The 26562-nt window shown below is 34.8% G+C and overlaps 1 protein-coding gene across 11 annotated transcripts in view; it reads left to right on the top strand.

The window, feature by feature from the left end:
• Positions 1-26562, top strand: part of CEP170 (centrosomal protein 170) — a 98498-nt gene that overhangs the window by 40076 nt on the left and 31860 nt on the right. For 7 of the 11 annotated variants that reach the window (XM_072948565.1, XM_072948564.1, XM_072948568.1 and 4 more), the window contains exons 7-12: positions 296-430; positions 8362-8838; positions 12586-12749; positions 12942-13235; positions 23423-23566; positions 26340-26466. In XM_072948565.1, coding sequence (XP_072804666.1) covers positions 296-430; positions 8362-8838; positions 12586-12749; positions 12942-13235; positions 23423-23566; positions 26340-26466 — 1341 coding nt within the window. The remainder of the gene's footprint in view (positions 1-295; positions 431-8361; positions 8839-12585; positions 12750-12941; positions 13236-23422; positions 23567-26339; positions 26467-26562) is intronic. The other 4 variants (XM_072948571.1, XM_072948570.1, XM_072948569.1 and 1 more) reach the window with 2 other exon arrangements.

The following is a 26562-nucleotide window of genomic DNA, read 5'->3' as shown; positions in this document are numbered from 1 at the left end:
AATGAGAATTTTTTTCAGTAGTAAATACTACAATACTCCACGATCCATGGTTGAATCTATGAATGCGGAACTGCAGACATGGAGGAACTGTGGATATAGAAGGCCGGCCATAAGTTATCCTCGGATTTTCAACTGCAGGGAGGGTTGAGGCCCCTCACCCTGCGTTGTTCAGGGGTCAGATGTACTGTTTTTCATTTGACAAATCAACCAGGCAATTCCAGCATTCTGCAGAAGCGTATTTTTTTTTTCTGTTTCATATGCTTTAGACAGATTTTTTTTTCCCACCTCTTTCCAGATACTTCTGCTATGCCCCGTGGCACTCCATTATATGGGCAGCCATCATGGTGGGGGGATGATGAGGTGGATGAGCAAAGAGCTTTCAAGTCAAATGGCAAACCTGAAGAAAAAAATCATGAAACTGGAACATCAGGTAAAATACATCTCAGACTATGACATTAACTGGGTATTTTATTTATTTTTTACTTAATTGAAGTAGAGCCAGTTTACAGTGTTGTGTTCGTTTCTGGTGTAGGGCATAGTGATTGGGTACTGTGCATATATATATGTATGTATGTATGAATATATAAATATATATATATTCCTTTTCAGATTCTTTTTCATTATAACCCATTATAAGATACTGAATATAGTTCCCTGTGCTTTACAGAAGGACCTTGTTGTTTATCTATTTTATATATAGCAGTTAGTATCTACAGACATAGAAAACAAACTTATGGTTACAGGAGGAAAGGAAGTAAGGAGGGATAAATTGGGTGTTTGGGATTTGTAGATGCTAAGCGGATATTTTAGGAAGAACTTATTATCAAGGTAAAAATCTGCCTACCCTTAAAAGAAATAGCTACTGTTCTTTAATATGATAAAAAATAGTTGAATGTTTTCATGACATTATCATTTTAATTTAAATTTATTTATTATGAATGATTCTCTCATAAAATATTAATTCTAACATCTTTGTAAATATCTTTTACTTAAAATATTTTAAATAGTAGAGCTCAGTGATACAGCACATGCTTAGCACGCACAGGGTCCTGGGTTCAAGCACCCAGTACCTCCATTAAAGAAAATTAACTTAAAAATTTTCCCGCCTTATTTATGAGAGTGTTAAAACTTGGTATATAGATTAATAATGTAATTGGGCATTTTATGTATTTTAAAATAATTGTTAAATAATTTTTATTACGTTCAGAAATGTGGTATGAAATTGAAACTTCTTTAAAATCTCTGTGTGCCCAATTTATTGGGATATTGTAGCAACAAGATCAGCTGTTCAGCAGCCAGAATGAAGAAATAGTTATGGGTCACATTCTCAGATTAATAGTCAAGGAACTGTTTTGTTGCTGGAGGAGTTTAGTAATGAAATAAATGAAAAGCCAGAAAAATCAAGATTTCCAGGAAATAAAGAGAGGTGTTGATTGTCTGTCACATGAGGACTTGACAAGGATATCAACACTGAAGAATGGAGCAGCCAGTTTCCGTGATAATGGCAGATAAGGATTCAGAACTGATGGAATTAAATACAGGCACCAGAGAGCAGTATGGAAAGCCACCTCTGACTCTGGGTCAAGGATAGATTCCATCAGAACGCTTCTCAATTTTCTGCTTTTGACCCTAGTTCTGCAAGATAAACAAGACATTTTTCTTAGCTGGAGAATAAGAACACTAGTTCTTCAATATGCTCTGATTTTACCAGGATACAAGTCTAAGAAAGCTAATCAACTTGACCTTAAAATGCCCCAAACTGAAGTTGTCGACTTTGTAAATAAATTCCCGTTCCAGTTTCTATGTTTCTGTAGCCAACACGATGTTCTCTTCTTGCCAATGTTCAGAAACGTAGTATTATTTAGCATACCCTCAGATGCAAATAACAGAACTGCTACCTGAGACTAAACAGGACGGAGATCCACTGGCTTAAATACCTGCACCTCTTCAGGACTGACTGGTGCAGCGGGGTCAGCGGAGTCATCCTCTAGCTGCTTTCTCTCCAGCTCTCAGCCTCCTGTCCACAGTGGCTGCATACTGAGGGACTTGCCCCTCATACCCACAGACTGCCTGTCAGGAGCAGTCGAGGCGCATGCTACTATGATCACATCCAGCGGAAAATAGCAAAAGTTGCTTCTGGAAGACCCCCTGGAACCTTTCCCCAACATTTTCAGCATATTTCTGATCTCACTGGCCTCTCCGAGGTTCAGGAGTAGGTCGCCTGCTTGTTTCTGAACCAGTCCCCGGAAGGGTAATGAAGTTATCCTTAAGCCAGTCTTACGCATCCAGAAGCTGAATGTGGGGTCAGTTTTTCCCTAAGGCACATCATCTGTATCGAGGAAGAGTAGATACCCAGGAATGTTGGAGTTCTTTTAGGAGGGAGGAACAGGAAATGGATTTTGGAAGGCAGTCAAGAATGTCTGCTTTATTTGAAATCTTTGTGTCATCCCTTCCTTTCACCTCATCTAATATATTACTACTTCTATTGCCCTTTTTTTCATTGAATCATAATTGAGCTGTTTCCAGTTTTAACCCTCCTGCAGTTCCTTTCGCATAATACGTCCACATCTAAGCTATCCTTTGTTTCCTTGTTTCAAGTAGTTTCCTTTTGCTTCCCAAATAGATTTTATGTCAAAATTCTAATTTTGCCGCACTTTCTTTAGCCTCATGTCCCACTCCCAGTTGTTTAACGCTCTCCCAGTGGATCCCCACGTGAATTATACTAATTCCTGCCTGCTCTTTTCCCACAGACGTCTGTACACGTAATATATCGGGGTGATAGAAAAATTCTAAAAGATGTGTCTGTGTATACATATTGCTAATATGTGACACAGTTTCATTTAGTATTTTGTGTGTATGCTTTCTCATCTAAACTATAAGTTCCTTACTTCAAGAATCACATATTATATTATCATAGTACACTAGAGCCAGTTAGAAGAGAGGGTGGAGGAAAGAGATAGAAGGGGAGGAGAGGAGGGAGAGAGAAAGAGAGAAAGGGGAGAGAGAGAAAGAAAAGGACTAAGTATTAGGTGGTTAACTTAAAAAGGAACACAGCAGAATGTAACTACTGCCAAATTCTGAAAATAATTGTGATAGTGATTTTATCTAGCCATGCAAGATCTACCCTTCCACCCTTAAACATAAAACAACTTTTGAAATCTGAAATACGTAACTTCTAGAATACAATGAAATATAAATGTAATTTTTGTACTGAAGACAGAACCATGATTTATTAATAATAGAAAACCCTTCAGTGGTGCTTACTTTATCTAGACACTCTTCTAAGTGCCCTACGTATATTTAATCGTTTAATCTTCACAGCAATACCTGAGGGTACTTTCTTTTATTTCCCGCACTTTATAGATAAGGAAGCTGAGGCACAGTGATGTGAATTTACTTCCCAAGGTCACTCAGCTAACAAATAGGATAGCTGGGATTCGAACCTGGGCAGCCCAACTCTAGAGTCCATGCTCTTAACCACAAGCAATTGCTGTTTCAGCAGTGATTACGTGTGTGTGTGTGCATGCGCGCGCACACACACACACACAATCACTCCAAAAGAATATACTTCATAGAGTACAAAGATTTAAACACTCAAAAACAAATTAGCATAAAAAATTGATCCCTCACACCTCAGCATAATAAAATAAATTTCAAACTGTGAAGCATCCAGCAGTAATTTCCTCTATGTGAATGAAACTAAATCCTTAAATGATTGTCAGCTTGTGTGACCTGTCTCATTGTCATTTCTGCCAGATGACAAAAGCCCTGTTTTATAATCTTGGGATTATTCTTGAGTTAGAAGGAATTAAGTGATTTACATCTTGAGTTAAATAGCTTATAGCACCCTGTGAGATTCAGCTGATTAAAAGCCTTGATGAGATTCTCATTTGCTTTCTTATGTTAGCATGAGGAGTTTATTGTTTCCGATTTATCATCTGTAGTTTTTTAAAATATAGGATGAGGGAAACAGTTTACTGATCTGAAATAATTTATGATGCCAGCAGATTTGTTGAATCAAATTTGAAAATATATACTAATTGTTATTTCATTTGATCATTTTGAAATTAAAGTTTTTTTAATGTTTCAAATGATAAAATAAAAATTGTTATTTATGCTCTAAGCATGCTTTTTTGTTAAAAACAAAAAGTGGTTTGCTTCTTGGTTACCAATTTTTAGAATGTAAAATCTTCATTCTTATTCCAGAAAGGATAATAGATTATCTACTACCTAGTAACTTTTTAGGTTCCTTTCTGTGGGTCCACGTGTATCCAGAATGTCCTACAGATTTACCTTAAAGCCTAAAAGACCCTAGAAGCAAATATTAGCACAGGCAGGTTCTGAAATTGTGGGAATATTTTGAGTCCTTATATTAAGAAGAAGAATTTGTTCTCATTTTAGTTCACGTATGCTCTTCTACCTGCTAACTTAGTTTAAACAGTTTTTTAGGTTACAATTAAAGGTGTTTAAGTGTTGCATACATTTTGAAAAGGTGTGTACAACTATGAGGAGTAGATTTTTGGTTCTTTTACATTGATTTTTAACCTAATTAAACTAAACTTGGAAACTTTTGAGTTTTAATCCCTTTTTAGTAAAAGGGATTTCCCAGTCTTTGTAATTTGAAGTAGTTGAATATGCTCGGTTAGATGTATATCTTAAACAGAATGTGCCTTCATAATTATAGTCTTTGTCATCTCAGAATAGTTTAATATTTCATTTAGTTTAGTCCAGAAGAATGAAGGGAACATTTTTTCTGGATTGTGTGTGTTACAAGTTTCCCTGGCAGGTTATACAGTCATGAAATACCTTAAGAACTTGAGGATATTGCTGTTCTGATTTAGGTAAACATAATTAATTCAAGCATAATCAGTTGTTAAATACTTTAAAATATCTAGCAATTGAGATTAATAACAAAACATTTGTATAAACAAAATATTAGTATATTTAGTATATAGTTTAGTATAAACAAAATAGGTTTTGAAGATAAATGAATGTTAAATTCATAAATTTCAGAATATGTTTTGTCCGTGTTCTGAGAGGAAAGCTGTTTCATTTTTCTATATTAATGTAGAAGACCCCTAATAATTTGTCCAGTAGGCCTGCAGTTCCCAAGTATAGTAGGTCCACGCTTGACCTAGTTTTATCATCTTCAGAGAAATGAATTTCTCTACATAATGAATTTTCTAGATGGCTGAACCTTACTTTTACAACTGACATTTTTTTAAGAGTATAACTATTTCCTAAATAACTGCTAAATGAATTAGCCGTATCACTGCCTTTTTACGCAAAGAAGTCCGAATATAATTAAAGTTTTTGCTTTGTGACTCAGAAGCGTCATTATGAATACCAGTGATTGAACTATGATACATTCCAGTGTACAGTGTGATACGTACACTGGGAGATAAAGTAGGTGAAATTATTTGCCCCATATACTGAATGATTCTGAACTACATTTTTGAGCCATGTGTCTACTCGTGTTTTTTGTTTTTGTCTTTATCTCGATCACTTGACTCTTAACTTTAGTGCACTGTGTCTGACCTTAACCCTCACTTTTACATCCCCTCCAGATTTGCTACATGTGATCTGAGTAAATAGTCAAAAACGGTTCTCAGTGAGGAACTTCCCTGGTAGTAAAGATCACGAATATGAGAGTATAGGTGCTGTCATATCTGTCTTGGGTTTTTTAGAGTTAGACTTTTGGTTTTAGTTTCTTGTTTCCCTAGTTAGCTGTGTTGGAGAGTTGGGGGAGGAAAATTCATTTGTGTGCCTACGTAGTGCCAGACTTTCTCTGAGTATTATCTCACTTACTACATGGCTCACTAAATCTTCACAGCAATCTTTTGGGTGGATATTATTTCCCTATTTTGTGATGAGAAAAATAAGGACTAAGGACTGAGAGAGAGAGACAGGACTTAATCTGATTTAAAATCTTATCCCTGCTTTCCACTAAACCAGGCTGCCTGGCCATAATCATTAGATTATAACCTACTGCCTTTCTACTCTGTTGTGCTGCCTGACATTGTTAGATAGCTGATTTCTAGATAAATCAGGTGTCAACTTGTGTAAATCTCAGGTTTCTAGTTCTTGAAGTAAAGGCAGTTTTGAAATAGGACCAACTTCGGAAATGATAATCTTCAAAATAGTGATGTTCAGTTGTTGATTTCTGCTGTTTTAATGCGTCATAATGTGAAAACATGTTAAAAGTATGTCAATATTACTATGAAGTATTTTTCACAAGGGAGGAAAATTTGGAACGTGTTCCTTTGAATCATGAGTAACAAGAGGCTGGTAAATGCTATACCCCTGGGCTTGCTTTTTGTGGTTATTGCTTCATAGTTCAGCCACATCATTTTATCTGGGTATTCAGGTGGTGGTAGGAAACTACTGTTCCTTGTCCTCAGTGTTACTCTGTTACCTGTAAGGTTGGGGAAAGCAAAAAGAATGACTGAATGAGGATAGATAATATAGATAGATAGACAGATGGGTAGATAGAGGAGTAGGGTAGGTTTATAAACCGATTGTACTACTACATGGAGTTGATCAAGTATAGTACATTATGCACAGTAAACAAATCAATGTGAAAAAATTAAAACATGTATTAATGAGTTTAATATAAGGAGAGTGGTTAATGCATTTTTACTCTCATGAAAATTTTAAATGACAGGCTTTTAAAATAAACACTCTAAGTCCAAGTGACATTTTATTAAGAAAAAGATAAATGAACTCTCTAATAAAGAAATTTTTTAAATGTGACTTAGGTTATTAAGAATCCTGTGCGAACTTTTCCTCCAGATAGCATGTAAAATTATTGCTTTGATAATGTAGTTTTCTGATACACTTTACATTTTCAGGGGTGAGAAAAACTAAATAGATTTTGAAAAGGATAAAGGATAAGTTTCATATTGAAAATTGTTTTGTTAGATATTCTGTCTATCTTCTGTGTAGTTTTTTTTTTTTAAATGGAGCATGATGTCTTCTATACTCTGTTCTACACAATTGATTACAGAGGTGTTGCTGTCCCATTCTTCTGTAACCTAAGAGCAAACAGTTTTATGATTGCTTCTTATTCAGGGTACTGCCACAAAACTGACTATAGCACCTGAAGAGTCCCATCAATATTTAATATTTGAAAAGATGTTTCAAAAGGCCAAATAATTCACTTAATTAGAAGATGATTGGAAACAACCTCATCTCCCTGTATTGCCTTTCCTTCCTAATAAATTATCTGCAAATGGTTTTTCTATCAGTGTTTTTAAAAGGAATGCTTTTTTGAGCTTATGGGAAGTATTTTTCATTTGAACTCATTCTTTACCATCCTGCTAATAGACATGGTTCCTTTGCTTCCTGAAAAACAGAGCAGTTTAATCTTTAAACTTTTTTTGCATTTGTACTATCTGATGATATGTATTTAAAAGAAAATATTTCAGTGATCATTTTCATTTACGTGCTTTTATATGTTTTATGTATAAATGCATTTATTTTTTATCTTTATATTCACTCTGAGGCAACGGAGGAATATAGTGTTCCAGAGTTTCTTGCTTTTGCGAACCCCGTTGTTTTTGATGTGAGATTTATAATTCAGCTTTCCTCCAAGGATTTTTGACACTTGGACATATTCTGCTGTATAGAAATATACATGAATTTCCTTTTGGAATTAATTGGCTGGCAACTGAATTTTCTATTTCTGCTTATTTCTTTCACACTGCTACTTGGATTGCAGTGCTGAAAGCAAACTACAAGTCTTATCTTCACTCATTCTTTTATTCTTTATAAAATACGTCTATCTTCTTGCAAGGATCACACATTAGTAGTATTTTTGTCATTCTAAAATTAATGTCTCTGATGGTGGAGAATGGTAAGTGGAATCATTATTTCCAAAACATTGCTTACATATTGACATCATGTTTATTGCCTCATTTGAGCACCTGTTCCCCTTTGGAACTTTACTTATATTTGTAGATATTTCACATATCTCATCCTCCTTACTTGATAAGGAAGCTCATATTTTTTCTGTCTCTCTAGGTATATACATTGAGCATCCGTCTCCATCTCCATTTGATTTCAGTTCTTTCATACTTAGATGATTTCTGGATCTAAGTTGGAAAAATTATGGACCTACCCATGCAAGGTCCATCTCTTAACTGCTTTGCTATCCTTTGCCATTGCTGCTGCTTTTTCTGCATCTTCTATTGGTAACTGAATGCCATGTTTATAATCAAAATTATTTCTTCTCTGTGACATTTGCCATTGTTTTTCATCCAGACTATGGTCTGCCTTCTGATTCTCATGGAGTAATACAAACGGCCATCAAGTGCTAGAAACTCCCAAATATTTTGAATTTTCTCTTATTTTTCTTATTAGGGTGCAGCATAGATGCCAAGCAAGTTGAAGAACAACCTGCAGCTGCAAATGAAGAAGTACTTTTTCCTTTCTGTAGGGAACCAAGTTATTTTGAAATCCCTACTAAAGAATTTCAGCAACCATCACAAATAACAGAGAGCACTATTCATGAAATCCCAACAAAAGACACACCAAGTTCCCATACAACAGGTGCAGGGCATGCTTCATTTACCATTGAGTTTGATGACAGTACCCCAGGGAAAGTAACTATTAGAGATCATGTGACAAAATTTACTTCTGATCAGCGCCACAAGTCAAAGAAGTCTTCTCCTGGAACTCAAGACCTGCCGGGGATTCAAACTGGGATGATGGCACCAGAAAACAAAGTAGCGGACTGGCTAGCACAGAACAACCCTCCTCAGATGGTATGGGAAAGAACAGAAGAGGATTCGAAAAGTATTAAAAGTGATGTTCCAGTTTACTTGAAGAGGTTGAAAGGTAAAGTGAATTAATCATTTCAGAACTTCATATTTTATGATAAAGTTCCATCTTCAGTTACTACTATTAGATAAATAAATAATATGATAGAAAACTTCGGCTTTTTCAACGGTTTATCAAAAGCAAGCCATAATGCCCACATCCAACTTGCTCATTCAAAACAGTCTGCCTTCATTTTCTTGCCAAAACCAGACTGATTTTGTGTATTTCTGTTTAAGCCATTAAATATATTTCTTTTTCCTGTGGAAGTAAAAGATTCATTCAGTTCATCAGGGAGCTCCCTAGAAGACAATTCTCATCATTTTCTTTACTCAAAGAAAAGATATGGTCAACTCTATTCTTCTCTATTGTGTGCTTCCTTTAGAATGGCAGTATTTTGATTTTGAAAGAAATTTTAAGCCATTGGATAATGGGCTTAAAGTTCTGCTTTGGTAATATAATGCACAGTATTTCAACCTGTTCTTAGGTTGCTTATGAAACAAAATTTTTTTGTTTAGAGATACTACGAATTAATTGAAATAAAAATTTTTTCACTAGTAAGACTTTTTAATGAAAATTACAATTGAATGTTTATTTGTGAAATAGTTATTATAAATGTTTTATTAGTATAACATGGCCACAGTTAGTAAAATCTTTATACCTGTACATCAAGGTATCAGCAGATCAATTTTTTTTCCACTGGTTTTGCTAATTAAATTTAATTTAGAATTTACTGAATAAAGATTTATGTTAACTCTATCTTAATTTTATTTAACAAGCTATATAAGGGAATGATTGTATGTTAATCTGACCATTCTGTTACCATACAAAAAGTTAGAGTTAAAAAAAAAACTCATTGAGGTCGGAGATTATATATTACTTACCTTATATGTCTAATGCTTTACCTGGGACTTGAGTATGTGATAGGTGCTCAGTAATTTGAATAAACAATGAATGACTTCACTATCATTGACAAGACCCTGTACTTTATGCCCTGGGATTCTGACCTAAATCTACATTAGTGATTAGATATTTTAAAACCTTATCAGAAATTATACAATCAAATTACTATTATCCCTCAAAGTTGATTTAGACGTAGGCATACATCCTAATATGTTGCCATTGCTTAGAACCCTGTTTTTGGATTTGCCATCAGGCCATTTTATGGACCATCCAAGAAAATGTTTTTTTGAATGTAACTCATTTTTGATCCAAGATAGATCCATTTTATTTCCTCAGACATATTTACAAATGACATATTAGGTAAAAATTTTCCACAATTTAGTACATCCCAGAGTATATACCTAGACTCTAAATAAATTTACAAAAGTAAATAAATAAATAATTATAATTAATTAATTAATTTACATATAGCAAATCATAACAATTTTATAATAATTAGACTTTCAGTAACTGCTTCGATCAATCAAAAACTTGAAAGTAGACAAAACACAACAAAATACCTCTGCTCCTGCAAGCATAGAGTGCATGCGCTTTGAGAGAGTGAAGAAAATAATGTTTACAAAGCCCATACGCTTTTACCCTTCAGGAAAGTTGCAGCTTCTTTTGGCCACAGCTACTGACTGGGTACAGTTAACCTATTCTAAAAAATACTAAAAGAACTCCAGCATATTTATGCCTGATTAATGATAGATAAAAAAGAAGGAAACTCAGTGAGACCAGTTCCTAGTGATTGTTTTTGTTGAGTAAAAACAGAAATTGGAGTTCTGATCAGGTGTCTTATCTTGTGTTAACACTGAGAAATGCAAAATGAATAATAATTTTTCAAAAAAGAAAATGGCTAATCCAAACAGAATTTTAACCTACAACTTAAAGAAAGGATACTAAAAGGACCTGACACCAGATAAGTGCCAAATTTTATATGTTGGTACAAGAGCTAAATTTTGTAAAGGTGGTGTTTTCATATTGTAGATGTGTGTGATATGGGCTACTTGGTCTTATTACTTAGGAAATATGTGAGTTCATTTATTTACAGCTCTCGCAAACTGGGTTCCTTTTCAATATAGCCAGTGTAACATGAAATTGGTTGTGCAATGTCATGTTTTTAGTGAGTTTTATACTTGAACTAGTAAGGTTTTTGGTTTTGCATTCTTTCTGTGATACCCGATTCCTAGTTTAATTACTGAGGCAGGAATTCCATTAATTAAACACCTGGGTTTTTTTTTTCAGATTACATTTTAAATAGTTTCTAATTTGAAAAAGGATTTTCAGATTTGCTGTTGTATCTGATGTTTATAATATTAATCACTGTCACTCTGCAAGAAGTGCTCCCAGAACCCCTTCATTTTGGTCTTATTCACTCCCTTTGCTTAGCTTGCCTGTTACCTTCCCAAAACGTCACACTTTTCTGTGTGCTCCACTCTCTTCTGAGTCTTCTCACGCCCTTTATGTATCACATTTTTATAGCCAGTCCTCTTGTGTTAAGTCACTAGCACCAGTTGGTAACCTCTGCATTCATTAGAGACAAGCCCATGAGTATTAAAACTAAACTTTTCCTTGGACATATGTCCTTTTCCCTCCCTAGCCCCAACGTCATTCAATTCTGATCATCATCTTGTTTGATACCACATTATTCAGCAGGTATTCAGATTGAAATTTGTAACCCAGAAAAATTTAAAACTCAGATTTAGTCCTGAAATTATTGGAATACACCTGGCTGACTAGATTCATTTATAGCTTTCTTCTCAAACTGTCATTTAAGTTCTCATTTGTGATTCAGTCTAAAAACATACATAGAGTAACTCTTGGCTTTCCATTAAATTCATGCTATAATATTATAATAATTGTCATTTGATTATTTTTTCTAATGTACTTATCATTTAGGTAATGAAAATTCTAAATCAGTGAAAAATCAAGTAATTTTTATAAAGTTTCACATTTAATCCCTGACTATGAAGGTAACAAAAACCTCTTTTGGGAGCTGTACAAATTCAAGTACAGTATTCTAATTTAACTTTATATGCTTGATGGAGAAGACACATTTTATCTTGTTAAATTTAGCACCATGCCATTTGTCCAGGTTGATTTATGTAGGATTTCGTAACTACACTTTTCCATGCTAGGCCTCTTAGCATGCTTTATTTAACTCTTCAAAGCCACCAGTTAAATGAGCACACATGCAAAATTTCAAAAATTATCAGAGCTAGAAAAACGCTTGTAAAGAATTTTGTATTAATTGGTGGAAACTACAAGTATGCATCTTTTTATTAAAAAGGGAATGTATGCTATACTTTTGGAAGTATTGAACAATCACTGAAAGTTAAGATTCATCACCTTTTTAGTGACATTTCTATTCCCTTTTCCTGTGTAATGATAAATATTTCATTGGGAATCACACTTTTTTTCTGTCTCTCTCTCTCTAGTAAGAAAGACAAAATTTTGATTGCTTAAATAAGGTATGAGGTTTGAAGGCAGGATTAATGGTCAGTGTTGTAAATACAGACTATCACAGATGATATAGCATTGCTTACCTGTTAAAGCACTGATGAATCATTATAAAGTCAAAATTTGCAGAAAGAAAAGTAATCCTATTCAGTTGTTTATAAAGGAGTCATTGTTGGTTGATAAAATTTGAATGTAAGCACTGCAGTTCAGGGAAGTTTGCAGAGCCTGTTACTGAAAAGAACATATGACTTTGGATTGAAAAGGGGGAGGGGAACAAAACAAATAGCACTTTTGTATACGCTTCTAATTTTCTACATGGGATTTTTTTCCTTTTCTATTATGCGGTTTCTTTTTTGTGTCCAGGAAATAAACATGATGATGGTACACAAAGCGACTCAGAAAACGCAGGGGCTCACAGGCGCTGTAGCAAACGTGCAACTCTTGAGGAACACTTAAGGCGCCACCATTCAGAACAGAAAAAGCTACAGAAGGCCCAGGCTCCTGAAAAGCATCAAGACCAAGCTGTTGTAAGTCAAACTGCTTTTATGATTGCATTCTTTGATGAAGACAATCCCAGAAAAAGAAGGTCATATTCTTTTACTCAGAGTACGGGCATCTTGTGTCAGGAAACTACTTATTCAGCATCACATACAAAACTTGAAAAAACAAAGACAAAATCTCCAACAGCAGATGCCAAAGTGGTTTCTTTGTCTTTACAGACTAGCTCTGCGCACCACAGAGGGGGGCATGGTGTTCCACATGGGAAGTTGTTAAAACAGAAATCAGAGGAGCCATCGGTGTCAATCCCCTTCCTACAAACTGCATTATTAAGAAGTTCAGGGAGTCTTGGGCACAGACCAAGCCAGGAGATGGATAAAATGTTAAAAAATCAAGCTACTTCTGCTGCTTCTGAAAAGGATAATGATGATGACCAAAGTGACAAGGGTACTTATACCATTGAGTTAGAGAATCCCAACAGTGAGGAAGTGGAAGCAAGAAAAATGATTGACAAGGTAAATAATTGAAATTTGGGTATGATACTAGTTTTCTCGTGGTATATTTGACTGTTGGAAATTATTGGAGAGAGACAAAGTTTTCTCATGTAGTCAGTGGTGTTGAAACTTCAGGATTTTGCTAGGGAACTGCAAGACTAACAATAAGACCAAAATGCAATCTGATTTTATTCTGCGTATATTCTGAATATACCTGAGTTCATAGCATAAAGTCCTGTACATATAAGCTATTTGGACCTTATAAAGTTATATAATTTTAGGATAGACTTTTAAAATGCTATACTTTGGCCATTTTCACTTTGCATTTATTTAAAACTAAAAATCAAACCAACCCAGATTGCTATGACTCTGTTAATATAAACATAAACGTTAGCTGATAATAGTTAAACAAAGGTTCCTGCCTACTAATTTCATTTTGGAAGCACATGAAAATACGTATGTTTTACTCAGTTTTGTTCTTTGTCCTTATTTTCTTCTCTTAATTTTTATTCACCACTGTCTGTGGTGACAGAAAAGAAGTATATGAAAACAAAATCAGCGTGTTTATGATACTCTTGAGTTTAGCCCAAGTGTATACCTAGTCATGATGATTATTTACATTTCAGATTTGTTCTTTGATGTTATTGGTTAATGTATATGATGATTGTTGTATGGTGTAAAAAGTAGTTTTTCTCAATCTGGCTCCCAGTAATAGAAGGTAGACTTTCGAATTGGCTGTATGTTTTATCCCCTGGGAAACTGCAACATAAATTTTGCTAAACATTAATCTCTTGTTTAGTTCTTGTTATTTAAGCATGTGAACTTGTTAGAAATACAGAATCTCAGGCCCATCTTAAACATACAGAACCAGAATCCGCTTTAAAAGCAAAATGCATGTTGCCCAGTAACATTTGAGATGCACTGGTTCAGATGATGAGTTCACAGTGTAGTCTTTCAGGGTCTTTCAAGGAGTAAAATTATTAGGATTTATATTTACTTTGGATTTCATGGTTTTCATTTCCATTTAGGAGTGTGTTCTATAGTGTATGCAGTCTATTGCTTGGTATATGTATATAATTTCTAAACATACATTTACTGAGGAGCATATGCTCAAAATTTTTTACTGTTGGGGTGTACAACTCCAAACTTTTCAAGACCCATTAGTTTAGGAAATAGATGTTATGTGAGCAAGGTTATAATTGTTAGAGAAATAAAGCAATTAAGAAACAGATTAAGTGATTTTTCTGATTATATTAAAGGAAATTTAAAGACACAGTGTTAGCAATAGAAAATGACTCTTGGTGATTTAGAATTATTTTCATCATTGGGAATCAATAATGACATTTCTTTCAGATTACTTTCAAGTTTATAATTTTTCCTCTGATTATTGAGAACAAGTATACTGCTATTTAAAATACTGTCAAATAGAAAATAGAAGGATAGGTTTTGAAAAAAAATGCTAAGAAGTTTTAAAATTCAGATTAACATGCATTTTATCCTATTATACCTTTGATTTATGTATATTTCATTCATAGTTTTTGATGTTTTCTCTATTAAAAGACTATCTTACAGTGAGAGATTATGTTACAGTATTTAAGAACATCAACACATGCAGGAAGATAGGTCTGAGCTTAAGTACAAACTTTGCATGTACTAGATCTATGCCCTTGAGTAAACTAACCTCTTTAAGCCTGTGTTTATTTTTTCAATAAAATGGAGGAAATTTCACTAGGTTATGAACAGAATTAAATAAAATACACAAAAGGTTTATTACAATGCCTGTCTTATAATGAAAGGTCCATAAATGTTAGTTAGCTATGTTATTACCCTTATTAGGAGTTGCCACAGATGGATCTTTACACTAGGTATTGATAAATGCTGGCAAGTTCCTCAGTATTGAAATGGGCAGATCTGAGCTCAGGTGGAAGTTAGAGTGTAGGGGCCAGAACTGCGGAAAGCCTGGAAAGGAGTCTTTATTGCAGGTGAGCCTCTTCAGTAAACTGCGGGCAGAGAGGAGCACCACAAAGCCTGGGGCGTACTTGCTGTCTGTAATCATCATAAGCATCTTTTTTTCATTTTCAAAAAGAGTCCCAGTTTCAGTGACAGATTATATGGTCACATTATGGATAGGGAAGACCAAGATTTTAAAGCAAGATTCATTTAAAGGAGTAATATCAGAATGTGACTGAGTGGATAATTCATTTTTAGTTTGTATAAGCGAGAAAACAAAGCTAAGGCCGTAACTAGGCAAAAACAAGAGTCACACAAATATCACCATTTGATAGTTTCCTATTTATTTATTTGCCTCCCGTCTCCCCCATAACACACACACACACACACACACACACACAAGAATATAAACTCTATGACTGTAGGAACCTAATGCCCAGCATATAAAATATCCTCAATAAACACGGAATTTAATTGCTAACTGAGCTCATTTTGAAATGTGGAATTAATCTCATAACAGGCATGGTCAAGTAGGGTTTTCTGAAAATATGGACCAACCTGTTTAAAAGCACAGGAAGTGAAAGTCTTGTTCAGACGACCACAGTCACTTTTAGAGAGGTGAGATGGAACTAGATGTTGCAGGCCCCTTATAAATTACTAAGGACTTTAGATTTTTTAATGCTGAAATGTTTAAGTATAGCAGACAGGATCAAATAACTCTCATAAATGTGAAGAATGGATTGAAAATTGGAAAGGCTGGAAGCAGAGAAGGCAGTTAAAAAGCTGCTGACATGTCCAGTAGTCAGTTGGATATAAATGTCTGGATCTTAGATAAGAGATCTAGGCTGGAATACAGATTTTGGAATTAAGAGAGTAGCTGAATGCAAGATAATAGACGAGATCACCTGGAAAGAATGTATAGCATGAGAGGAGACAAAGTATGAAATTCTTAGCAACACCAACATGGGTGGACAAAGGAATAAGAGTGAACAGAAGAGGATCAAACAGAGAAGAAAAGCCAAAAGAAAATAGCGTCTTGGAAACAAAAACAGAGTCAAAAAGGAGTAAGCAGCATTATCACATGATGCAATGATGTTAGGTGTGTTAAGCCCTAGAATGCCTTTTCAGTTTTTCCCAAAAATATATTGTCTTCCTGGGTCTAGAGGAGATAGGCAGAACATATATTTGCATCTTAACTCAGGAGAAGTTGCACCCTGTTTAAACAGGATCTCTAAAAAGATGACTATATTAAAACGCCATTATCTTTTTCTGTGCTGGTTATAGTTAAAACGTACTGCGATATCCCCTCCCCTAAACCCTAAATTATGGGATTACAGCATTTTGGTTTGTATTTTTGTGCTGTGTGTTTGTCAGTAGATAAACTTATTTTATGCTTTGTCCCAGAATTTCCCTTTTATAGCATTAACACAAATGTCTGTTATTTATAAAGACCTCTTAAGTTTTACATCTAAGCTTACATGGAGATGCGCTATAATAAGAAAGTGCTGTTAACTACCTGGATTAAAGGTAATTATCTCCCATAGCAATGTTAATTTCCCCTAGACTTCCTTCCTTAGACTTCCCTGTGACACCTAGAGAACCCATCATAGCACCGGTTTCTTTTCCCCACTCCTTCACCCAAGCACTGCTGAGGGAAGAGGAGGGTGTTGTCAGGGCTACTTCCTAGCCTTTCAAGCTAAGTGACAAAGACTTGTAGTGAAAACAGAAAGCTAAATATTAAAACAAACAAAGAAAATGATCATTATAGAGGGCTTGAGGCTCTGTCTTGGGAAAAAAGTGTTTCTTCTCTCCATAAATTTCATGTCATCATAGACCAGTTCTTCCAGATACTTCTGTCCTGAATTTTGATTCTCCAGTTACCTCTTATTAGCATATTCTCTCCTTTCATGGGGCCTTGTGTCTATCAGTGCTGATTTTGTGGGAATGAAGCGCGGAATGAGGAGCATCTCGAGCAGTCAGTCAGCCCAAAGCAAGTCAGTGCTGAGGCCTTGGATCAAGGTGTAAGCAGTTTGGAATAGAGATATTCCAAACTCTGCTGTTCACAGCCAGATTTGAGATTAGGTCCAAGTCAGAGCCAGGGAACTATGATAAACCAGAGTCAAAATATAAATAGACAGTGCCAGATAGAACACAGAGGAAGGCAGCATGTTCTAAGTCCACTGAAACATCAAATCAGATGTATGGGAACTAAAACATAAAAGATCAAATAAGAGCCTTGAGTGGTGAGAGAAGACCTTGATAACAGAGGTTGCATTTGGATTTTGGCTTACAATTTTTCAACTTTCTGTCAATCCAGAAATAATCTGAGTTAATGGGCTAAAGCAAATAGTGGTTCTTAACGGTAAATTCTGACAGCTTGATTTTTGTTCCTCTTATACTGATCTTTTTTTGCCATCTCTTCACTGAGCAATTTTTTAAAAAATTTTTCTATCAGGAGGATTCACTTTTGGTCACTCCGATGGATGCTCCTCTCACCTTCTTAGAACTCCCATGTCCTTCATAGGTATAGGAAACCCTATCCTGCTGTGTTCATTTCCAGAGCTTCCTAGGGTAACCCTCACCTTTTTTCAGTCAAGAGCTTAACATTTAATAGGTTTGTGCTGCCCCCTCTTTTCCTTTCTCTATTAGTGTATGAAATCTTACTTATTTTTCTGCTCTTGAGGGGTTTTCCACTTATTGTGCCCTAGGCTAATGAGCTCTTCTTTGTGTGGTTTTTTGGTTTTGTTTTGTTTTGTTTTTGCAGGCATATCTCCTTCTCACAATTCACTTTCAGAGACACTCTCTGAGCACCCTATCTAAAATACCCCAGCATTCCCCTCTTATTACCACATTTTATTTTCTTTATAGAACTTACCGCTAGCTATTTATTTTCTCTCTGTCCTTTCTAGAATGATCTTACTTATCTTGATCACTTCTGTATTTCTTGTGCCTAGAACAGTGCCTGGCATGTAGCAGCCACCCGATAAATATCTTTTACATGAATGAATGAATGAGAAGGAAGATTTTGTGACATGCTTTTTCATTTTTATCAACATTTGTATGTAGTTACTTATAGATTAGTTAATTTATTTCAGTGAATTTATTATCAATTGAGTAAATCCAGCTAGTCCTCCACAGTTTTTCTATATTTTACATGCTGAAACTAGTTTATATTTTGATTCCAAAATAACTTGTTAAAATGTATAGTTTAAAACCTTGTATGTTTTATAAGCTTATCTTTGTAATAAGAAATATGAAAACTGCGTGAGAATATAGGTTGTGTCAGAAGCAATGTATAAGTTATAGGGGAATTGCCTTGATTAATAGAAAACTAGAAGTATCTTTAGAGTTTCCAGCAGTACCCACCTAACTATTTAGTGCTTAAAAATCTCCTTGGCAAAGAAGGGGTTAAGATGGTCCTTGATGAGTGGCCAGATTTTAGGGATGAAAGAAAAGAATGCATGACAATGAAATAAGCCATAAAGAGGAGAGAGAGAAAGTGGACATTTTAACTATAGAAGCATTAGGTTAGACCAGAGTGTAATTTGAATATACAAAAGGAGGAACTAATAGGAAAAGAATGCTAATCAGTGATGGAAGAGATTGTGACCATAAGACTCATAAGGAATGGGAGGGATCGAGAATATAGGACAGATCCTGGGAAGGGACAATGATTTGAGACCATGTTTTACCCAGAAAATGTGAAAAGGAAGAAGCCAAGGCTGGAATGGTGACTTTTTTTTAAAAAACTAAGGTAAAATTCATCTAACAGTCCCCATTTTAGCCATTTAAAGCATTGTGCGACCATCAGCACAGTCTAATTCCTGGACATTTTCATCACCCTAACAAGAAGTCCCATACCTGTTAAGCAGTCACTTCTGATTCTCCCCTCCCGCAGCTCCCTGGCAACCAACCACTAATCCACTTTCTGCATCTATAGATTTGCTTATTCTGGTCATTTCATATAAATGAAATCATAATATGTGGCCTTTTGTGACTGGCTGCTTCACTTAGAATTAATCTTTTAAAGGTTCATCCATGCTGTTGCATGCATCAGTACGTCATTCCTTTTTATGACTGAATAATATACCCTTATGTGGATATGCAGCATTTTATTTATCCATTCATCCATTGATGGACATTTGAGTTGTTTCTACCTTTTGGTGATTGCAAATTATGTTCTATGAGCATGCCTGTACATGTGTTTAATGTATACCATGATTGAATATAAAATGTCTCTCCCATCCCCATTCTGAACTCTTTTTTTCTAGCAATTTGGTCTAAATTTTAAATTTGAAAGTTGATTACAAATACATTATGTTAGATATGGGTGGAATCACCTAGGGACAAAGTCTAGAAAGAAAAGATGAGAAAATCTAGCAAACTTGGTCTCTGCATTGAGGAGCGCTCATGTTCTGTTTAAGTATTGTATGTCAAGTTATATGTACTTCACAACATTTTTATTGAAGTATAGTCGATTTATAATGTGCTAATTTCTGGTGTACAGCATAGTGATTCATTTATACATACATATATTTCTTTTCATATTCTTTTTCATTGTAGGCCATTACAAGGTGTTGAATATAATTCCCTGTGCTATATAGTAGGACCTCATTGTTTATTTTATATAGTAGCTAGTATCTACAAATACATACTTTTTTAGATGTGAAAATTATTGTAGCTTTAAAGTACACAGATAGCCCGGCTGTCTCTGTCTTCTTTGTTATTACCTGAAAGTTGTGGATTTTTTGTACCTAGACACGAAAGTGACGGTTTGGATTTCAGGCTGAGCTAGTCATTACTGCCATTAAGATTTCAAAACACGATCAAAAATACAGGCATGGACTTTGAAGGCTCCTTTACCCATACAGCAGTACTTCAGGCCCTATCACTTGTTTGGAAAATAGTTACTTCTCTGACAGATACATGGATAGCTATCTCTAAAGCTGTAAAAGGAATCTGTAGAAAGTCATCTGAGTACTCAGTAGTTCTGTACAACTCCAGTCCCCTTCCCTATAAGCATCAGTTCTCTGAGTGTGGGTCTTTTGTTATTTCAAAATAGCATCAGAAGTGATTTGGAGAGATTTCATATATCTTATTTGAAACCACTCGTGCTTAGATGTTTGAGGGACAAGTTCTGGCAGTCCATTTTGAGTATGGATTAGAATTAAATATCATCAAATCAGAAATTAACAGAAGGTTAAATTAACATGCCAGAGAGATACAACATGCAAGTAATCACATACGCTTTTTTTTTTAATCTTTTACTACCAAACTTGAGTTAGAATTTTTTCCTAATAATTATACAAAGAAAGAAATAAACTTCAATAAACCTGGAGTTCAGTGACTTGAGTTAGATATAATTTTAAAATTTTACTTTTAAGATAGTCTCAAATAACTTAGGTCTAATTTCTTTCTTTACAAGTGGAGTTGAAGGCAAGGCACATAGAAAAGTATACTTAGTATGTTTTAGTGCTCTTCTTGTTTAACTAATTCTTAAGCTTGGCAAAATGAAGCAGGTTATTTTTTCCCTTGAGTACACTGTGCTTCCTTGTATTACGAAAATTCATATTTGAGGGAGGAGGGTATAGCTTAGTGGTAGAGCACTTACTTAGCATGCTCATAATTCAATCCTCAGTACCTGCATTAAAATAAATAAATAAAGGCCTGATCACCTCCCCCCCAAACAACCCCAAAATTCATATTTAATTTAAAGTTAATAATATGCAGTTTGCTCTTAAAACAAAAATAATGTGGTGGCTCAACTGAATATTAAATTACAATTCTTACAAACTACAGTTATATTTGAATTAAATGTTAACTAATGCCATCTAGTGGTAACATTTCCAAGTTTAGTGAATTTGAAAATCTGATATCTACTTTACTAAATGTGGACTTTAGGATTTATCAGATAAGTGTACTATATTATTAAAAAGTTTTCTGGAAAATAGTTTAACCTAAGGGTTTTTTTCTTTTTTGTAGAAAATGAAGGCTCTTTGGTTATGTTCTAAATTAGTGCTAATTCAAAGTCACATGATTATTCTTCATTGTAATAATTAGAGCCACAGCTAATACCTAGAAATAATAAGCATTAGGAACATAGTAGACTTAAGAATAAAACAGTAAAGTTTATTTAGTTATATCCTTTTTCCAGTCTGTTTAACAATATCAGGGCCTATTATGTGCCAATAAATGAAAAAGACTCAGGTCCTGGTCTTAAGGGCACATGATTGATTGATGATCTCTGTGTTTAGAATATTTCAGAAGTGTTAACCGTAGACATCCTCCATATTGAAAACGCTGATCTGTGTGCGTAGACCCAGGAATCAGCAGTTCAGAGGCCTTGAAGTGATTTTTAGGAAAATTAAGTGTGAGAGTTATGTTATATTCTATTCAAAGATCATACAATAAAATCTGTTATTTGGTACCTTAGAAAATTTTATAAATGTAACTCATACATGTAAATGTAAAATGTTTGTTAGGGAAGGAAAAATATAAAACAAGCTATACCCTTAAGCTTCCAACATGCTTCTCAAAAATAATAGAGCAAAGAGACAAGCTGAAAACAAGCTGAAGTGGTTTGGTACTCTTTCCTAAGTCTTGGCGTTATTATAATGTTTAACATTATTAACATCTTTTTTGTTGAAGTATAGTTGATTTACAATGTTGTGTTAGTTTCTGGTGTAGAGCACAGTGATTCAGTTATACATATATAAATTCTTTTTTATATTCTTTTTCACTATGGGTTATTGCAAGCTATTGAATATAGTTCCCTGTGTTATATAGTAGGACCCTGTTGTTTATCTATTTTGTATATGATAGTTGGTATCTGCTAATCCCCAAATCTTAATTATCCCTCCACACTCCCCTTTCCCCTTTGGTAACCATGTTTGTTTTCTATGTCTGTGAGTCTGTTTCTGTTTTGTAAAAAAGTTCATTTGTGTCACTTTTTTAGATGCTACATATAAGTAACATCCTATGATATTTGTCTTATTCTGACTTACTTCACTTAGTATGATAATCTCTAGGTCCATCCATGTTGCTGCAAATGGCATGATTTCATTCTTTTTTATGGCTGAGTAGTATTCCATTGTAGATACATACACCACATCTTCTTTATCCAGTCATCTGTCAGTGGACATTTAGGTTGCTTCCATGTCTTGGCTATTGTAAATAGTGCTGCTATGAATATTGGGGTGCATGTATCTTTTCAAATTACAGTTTTCTTCGGATATATGCCCAGGAGTAGGATTGCTGGATCACATAGTAACTTTATTTTTAGTTTTTTAAGGAATCTCCATACTGTTCTCCATAATGGCTGCACCAAATTACATTCTCACCCACAGCATACGAGGGTTCCCTTTTCTCCACACCCTCTCCTGCATTTATCATTTGTAGACTTTTTTATGATGGCCATTCTGACCAGTGTGAGGTGATACCTAATTGTAGTTCTGGTTTGCATTTCTTTAATAATGATATTGAGCATCTTTTCATGTGCCTGTTGGCCATCTGTATGTCTTCATTGGAGAAATGTCTGTCTAAGTCTTCTGCCCATTTTTGGATTGGGCTGTTTTTTGTTATTGAGTTGTGTGAGCAGTTTGTATATTCCGGAAGTTAAGTCCTTGTCAGTCACATCATTTGCAAATATTTTCTCCCAGTTTGTAGATTGTCGTTTCACTTTGTTTATGTATGGGTTCCTTTACTGTGCAAAAGCTTCTAAGTATAATCAGGTCCCATTTGTTTATTTTTGCTGTTATTCCTATTGCCTTGGTAGGCTGACCTAGGAAAAAAATTGCTACAATTGATGTCAGAGAAGCTTTTGCCTATTCACTCTTCTGGGAGATTTATGGTGTCCTGTGTCATGTTTTAGTCTTTAAGCCATTTTGAGTTTGTTTTTGTTCATGGGTTTGAGGGAGTGTTCTAACCTCACTGATTTACCATGCGACTGCCCAGCTTTCCCAACACCACTTGCCTAAGAGACATAAATCCTGAATATCTCTTATTTATTATCAAATAGCGCATTTGCTAAATATCAAAAAAGGATAGTTGCATTTACATAAGCTGTCACTGCCCTGTTTTCTTCTTTAGCTATTAGTCCTATTGGATGTTACCCTGTCATTAAACAAGTTTCCCTCATTTTTGAAAATAGCTATTGGAATTAATTTAAAATACTGTTATTTACCTCTGAAGTTACTAATAAGAGTCACATTAATCTGGTGCTCAGACTTTTCATTTATAAAATAATTTTCTCCTCTTAGGTATTTGGAGTAGATGACAATCAGGATTATAACAGGCCTATTATCAATGAAAAAGACCTGGTGAAAGACTGGGCTCTCAGTTCTGCTGCAGTCGTCATGGAAGGAAGAAAACCACTGAGTACGCCTGGATTTCACAGCTCAGAGGTATATGTCTCTTCCTCATATTTTTTTAACATGCACAAAGTATTAATTTTTATCATTTGTAATTACAACCAACCCTTGAACAACACGGGTTTGAACTGCGCAACTCCATTTCATACACAGATAACGTACTACAGGAGTACACAATCCAAGGTTCGTTGACTCCCAAGGATGTGAAACCATGGGTACAGAGGGCCGACTGTAAAGTTATACATGGATTTTTTGACTGCACAGTGGATTGGCACCTCTATTCCCCCCACCTCCCACCTTTGTTCAAGGGTCAACTATATATTACCTTAAGCAATTGATATGTCCTCTTGTAAAATACTTCTGAATTAATATTCTTTTGTCAGTGAGGGAAAATGTTAAATTTCAGTGAGTGATTAATGAGCTGTATGCTCACTGCTCTAATTGGCATTATGAGATAAAATAGGAAAAATACACTGCTTCTGCTTTCTAGGAGGTCATGTATTTAGAACGGGAAGATCTACCATGCCAGGAAACATGTGCAAGGTTATACCTTATAGATACAACTTATAAACTCAAATAAGTGCCCTAATAGTACAGCCCAGTATGTAACTAGAAAAATGTGAAATTAATTAAAGGTGGCTTGGTTCCAATAGCCATGAAGTCAGTATGGTACAGTAGAGCTTCTAAGACCTGAGTGTAAATCCCAGAAATTCCGTATCTAAGAGTGCCTTTGAGTCAGTCACTTCCTGTCTCATATCTTCAGTTTTCTCATCTGTAGAATGGTAATTTTGAGAAAATCTATTTACAGGGAGTATAATGAAGCACACATAAAGCACCCAGCATAGTAAACTGTCTGAGATTTATGCATACAACAGATGTTTATTCCCTTATTGGAAATGATACTAGAATTTCACTTTATCATTCTACACTGATAAAATGTCAGAAGGAAATGTAAAAAATGTGTATAACTAAGAAGTATTAATTAATTATAATTTCTTCAACTAGTAAGAGCTAACATTCAGTGGAAGCTTTCAGTGTACTATTTTACAGATAATGAAACTGAAGTATGTAGAAATTAACTTGGTCAAGGTCTTAAGACTAGTTCCTGTGGAGCCAGAATTTGAATCTTAAGAAGCATTGATTTCTTAACTCATTCTCTTACTTTTTATTCTATACTTTCACGAAATACGTTAATTTAAAATATATAAATAGTAAATAGATATAAACATAAAAATAATCTTAAGGTATAAATAAAACAACATAAGAAGTGTTATATTTGTGTGAAATGTAAGTAAAATATTTTTCCTAAACAAGTAAATACACTTTTAAATTTGCCCATTAATATTGATGTTGTCCCTTTATGGTCTGCTATTTCCTAAAACTGTCAGAACAAAACAAGTTGTATTTTAGAGTTCTTTTTCCCTCCTTGATCTTAGAGAATGTTTATTCTGATTTCTGTTTTACAAGACGCTTAATTTACTTATTGAAAAGCAAGTGATATTTATTTGAAGCAATGTTTTGGTATTCTGATTCGTCTAGAAAGGGTGCTGGTGGCTGTGAACTTGTAAGACTCCCTGTTCTCTTCTCTGTCCCCTCGACCCCTGCCAAGTAAATTTCTATGTAGCCCGAGTAGGTACCTGCCCTTGAAGGGGTCACCTTAACAAGCCATTAGAACAGTCTTCACAGAATGGTTCTACATTAATGTGTGTCACTGAAACACACCCTATTGTGAGTATTCCTAGCATGAAGTGAATGGCTCCGATACTTCCTTCAGTCTCAGGACTGTGGGCAGCTCCCAGAAATCTTTAAGGGAATTCAAGGATTCAGCAGGCTTCACTGTATGTATGTTACTATGTATACAACTTACTCTTTGAACCTATTATTCTTGAAATCATGTGGTATGTAGCCTGTATGAAATATGTATCAGTGTCTAGCCTGTCATTTTAATAAATTTTTTGAATAATTCAGAATGAAATTTCATCATAGCTTTCCATTCCTTTGTTGTCATTACAGGTTCAGTACTAAGCCTTGGCTTAGATTTTTAGTGAGGAAACATTTTTTTTTATACTCTCTAGATCTTCTATATTAAATGCCTTATGGAGCTGGTCTTAAGAATTACCAGTATGCATCCATAAATCTGTGGAACCATATCATGAATTAAATTCTATTTCTCACTTGACTAAGCACTTGCCTTAAGGACAGATCTAGACAGAGGCAGGTCTAGGTTCACTCTGGTTACACAAAAATTCTTAAAGGTTGAATGATTTCTAGCTTCTGGAAATATTAGTGTTGTAGAAAGACGCCTAAAGCTTTGGAGTTGTTTTTGAAATCCCTGAAGACATGACCTGGCAGATTTAATATTCCTTGAGAGTCTGGAACCAATCTGATTCATAGAAACATTTAGAGGGCTGGAAAACAACTTAGGAATAGGTCTTTAGACTCTCTGTTCTGTGAAATGGAGTAGAGCTAACTTTACTGTGGTAGCCACAAAGCTTTAACAGTACACCTGAGTTTATTTAGCAGCAATACATTTTAAGCTCTAAGAGTTTGTTTTAGTACCATTGTTAGTATTTAAGTAGAGAGAATTCTTCTACATTCACAGTAGCAATGTTGTAGTTAAAGGGGCACCTAGAAAATCTTCATATTATATATGAGGAAATTTAATAAATGGTAATATAGCAATGGGAGGTTTAAATGTTTTGTATAATAGATTAAATGTAATTTAATGATTAACTAGAATTCTCTGAACATGAGAATCAGACTTGACCAGACTATGTCATTTCATTCCCTTATGTTTCTCCTTTAGGAGGGCACATCTTCATCTGGAAACAAACGCTGGGTTTCACAATGGGCTAGTTTGGCCGCCAATCATACAAGGCATGATCAAGAAGAAAGGATAGTGGAGTTGTCTGTACCTGTTCCTTTAGAGAATGGTATTTTCTTTCCTTCCTTCTTTCCTTTTTTTTTTTTATTGACTTATCCATGAGTTTTTAAGATACTGTAAGTTAAATCTGTATAGTGAGAAGTAA

The sequence above is a fragment of the Vicugna pacos genome, chromosome 23, assembly GCF_048564905.1.
Source record: "Vicugna pacos chromosome 23, VicPac4, whole genome shotgun sequence".
NCBI lineage: Eukaryota > Metazoa > Chordata > Mammalia > Artiodactyla > Camelidae > Vicugna > Vicugna pacos.
The sequence above is the reverse complement of the archived record's forward strand: the minus strand, read 5'-3'. Positions and strand labels throughout refer to the sequence as shown.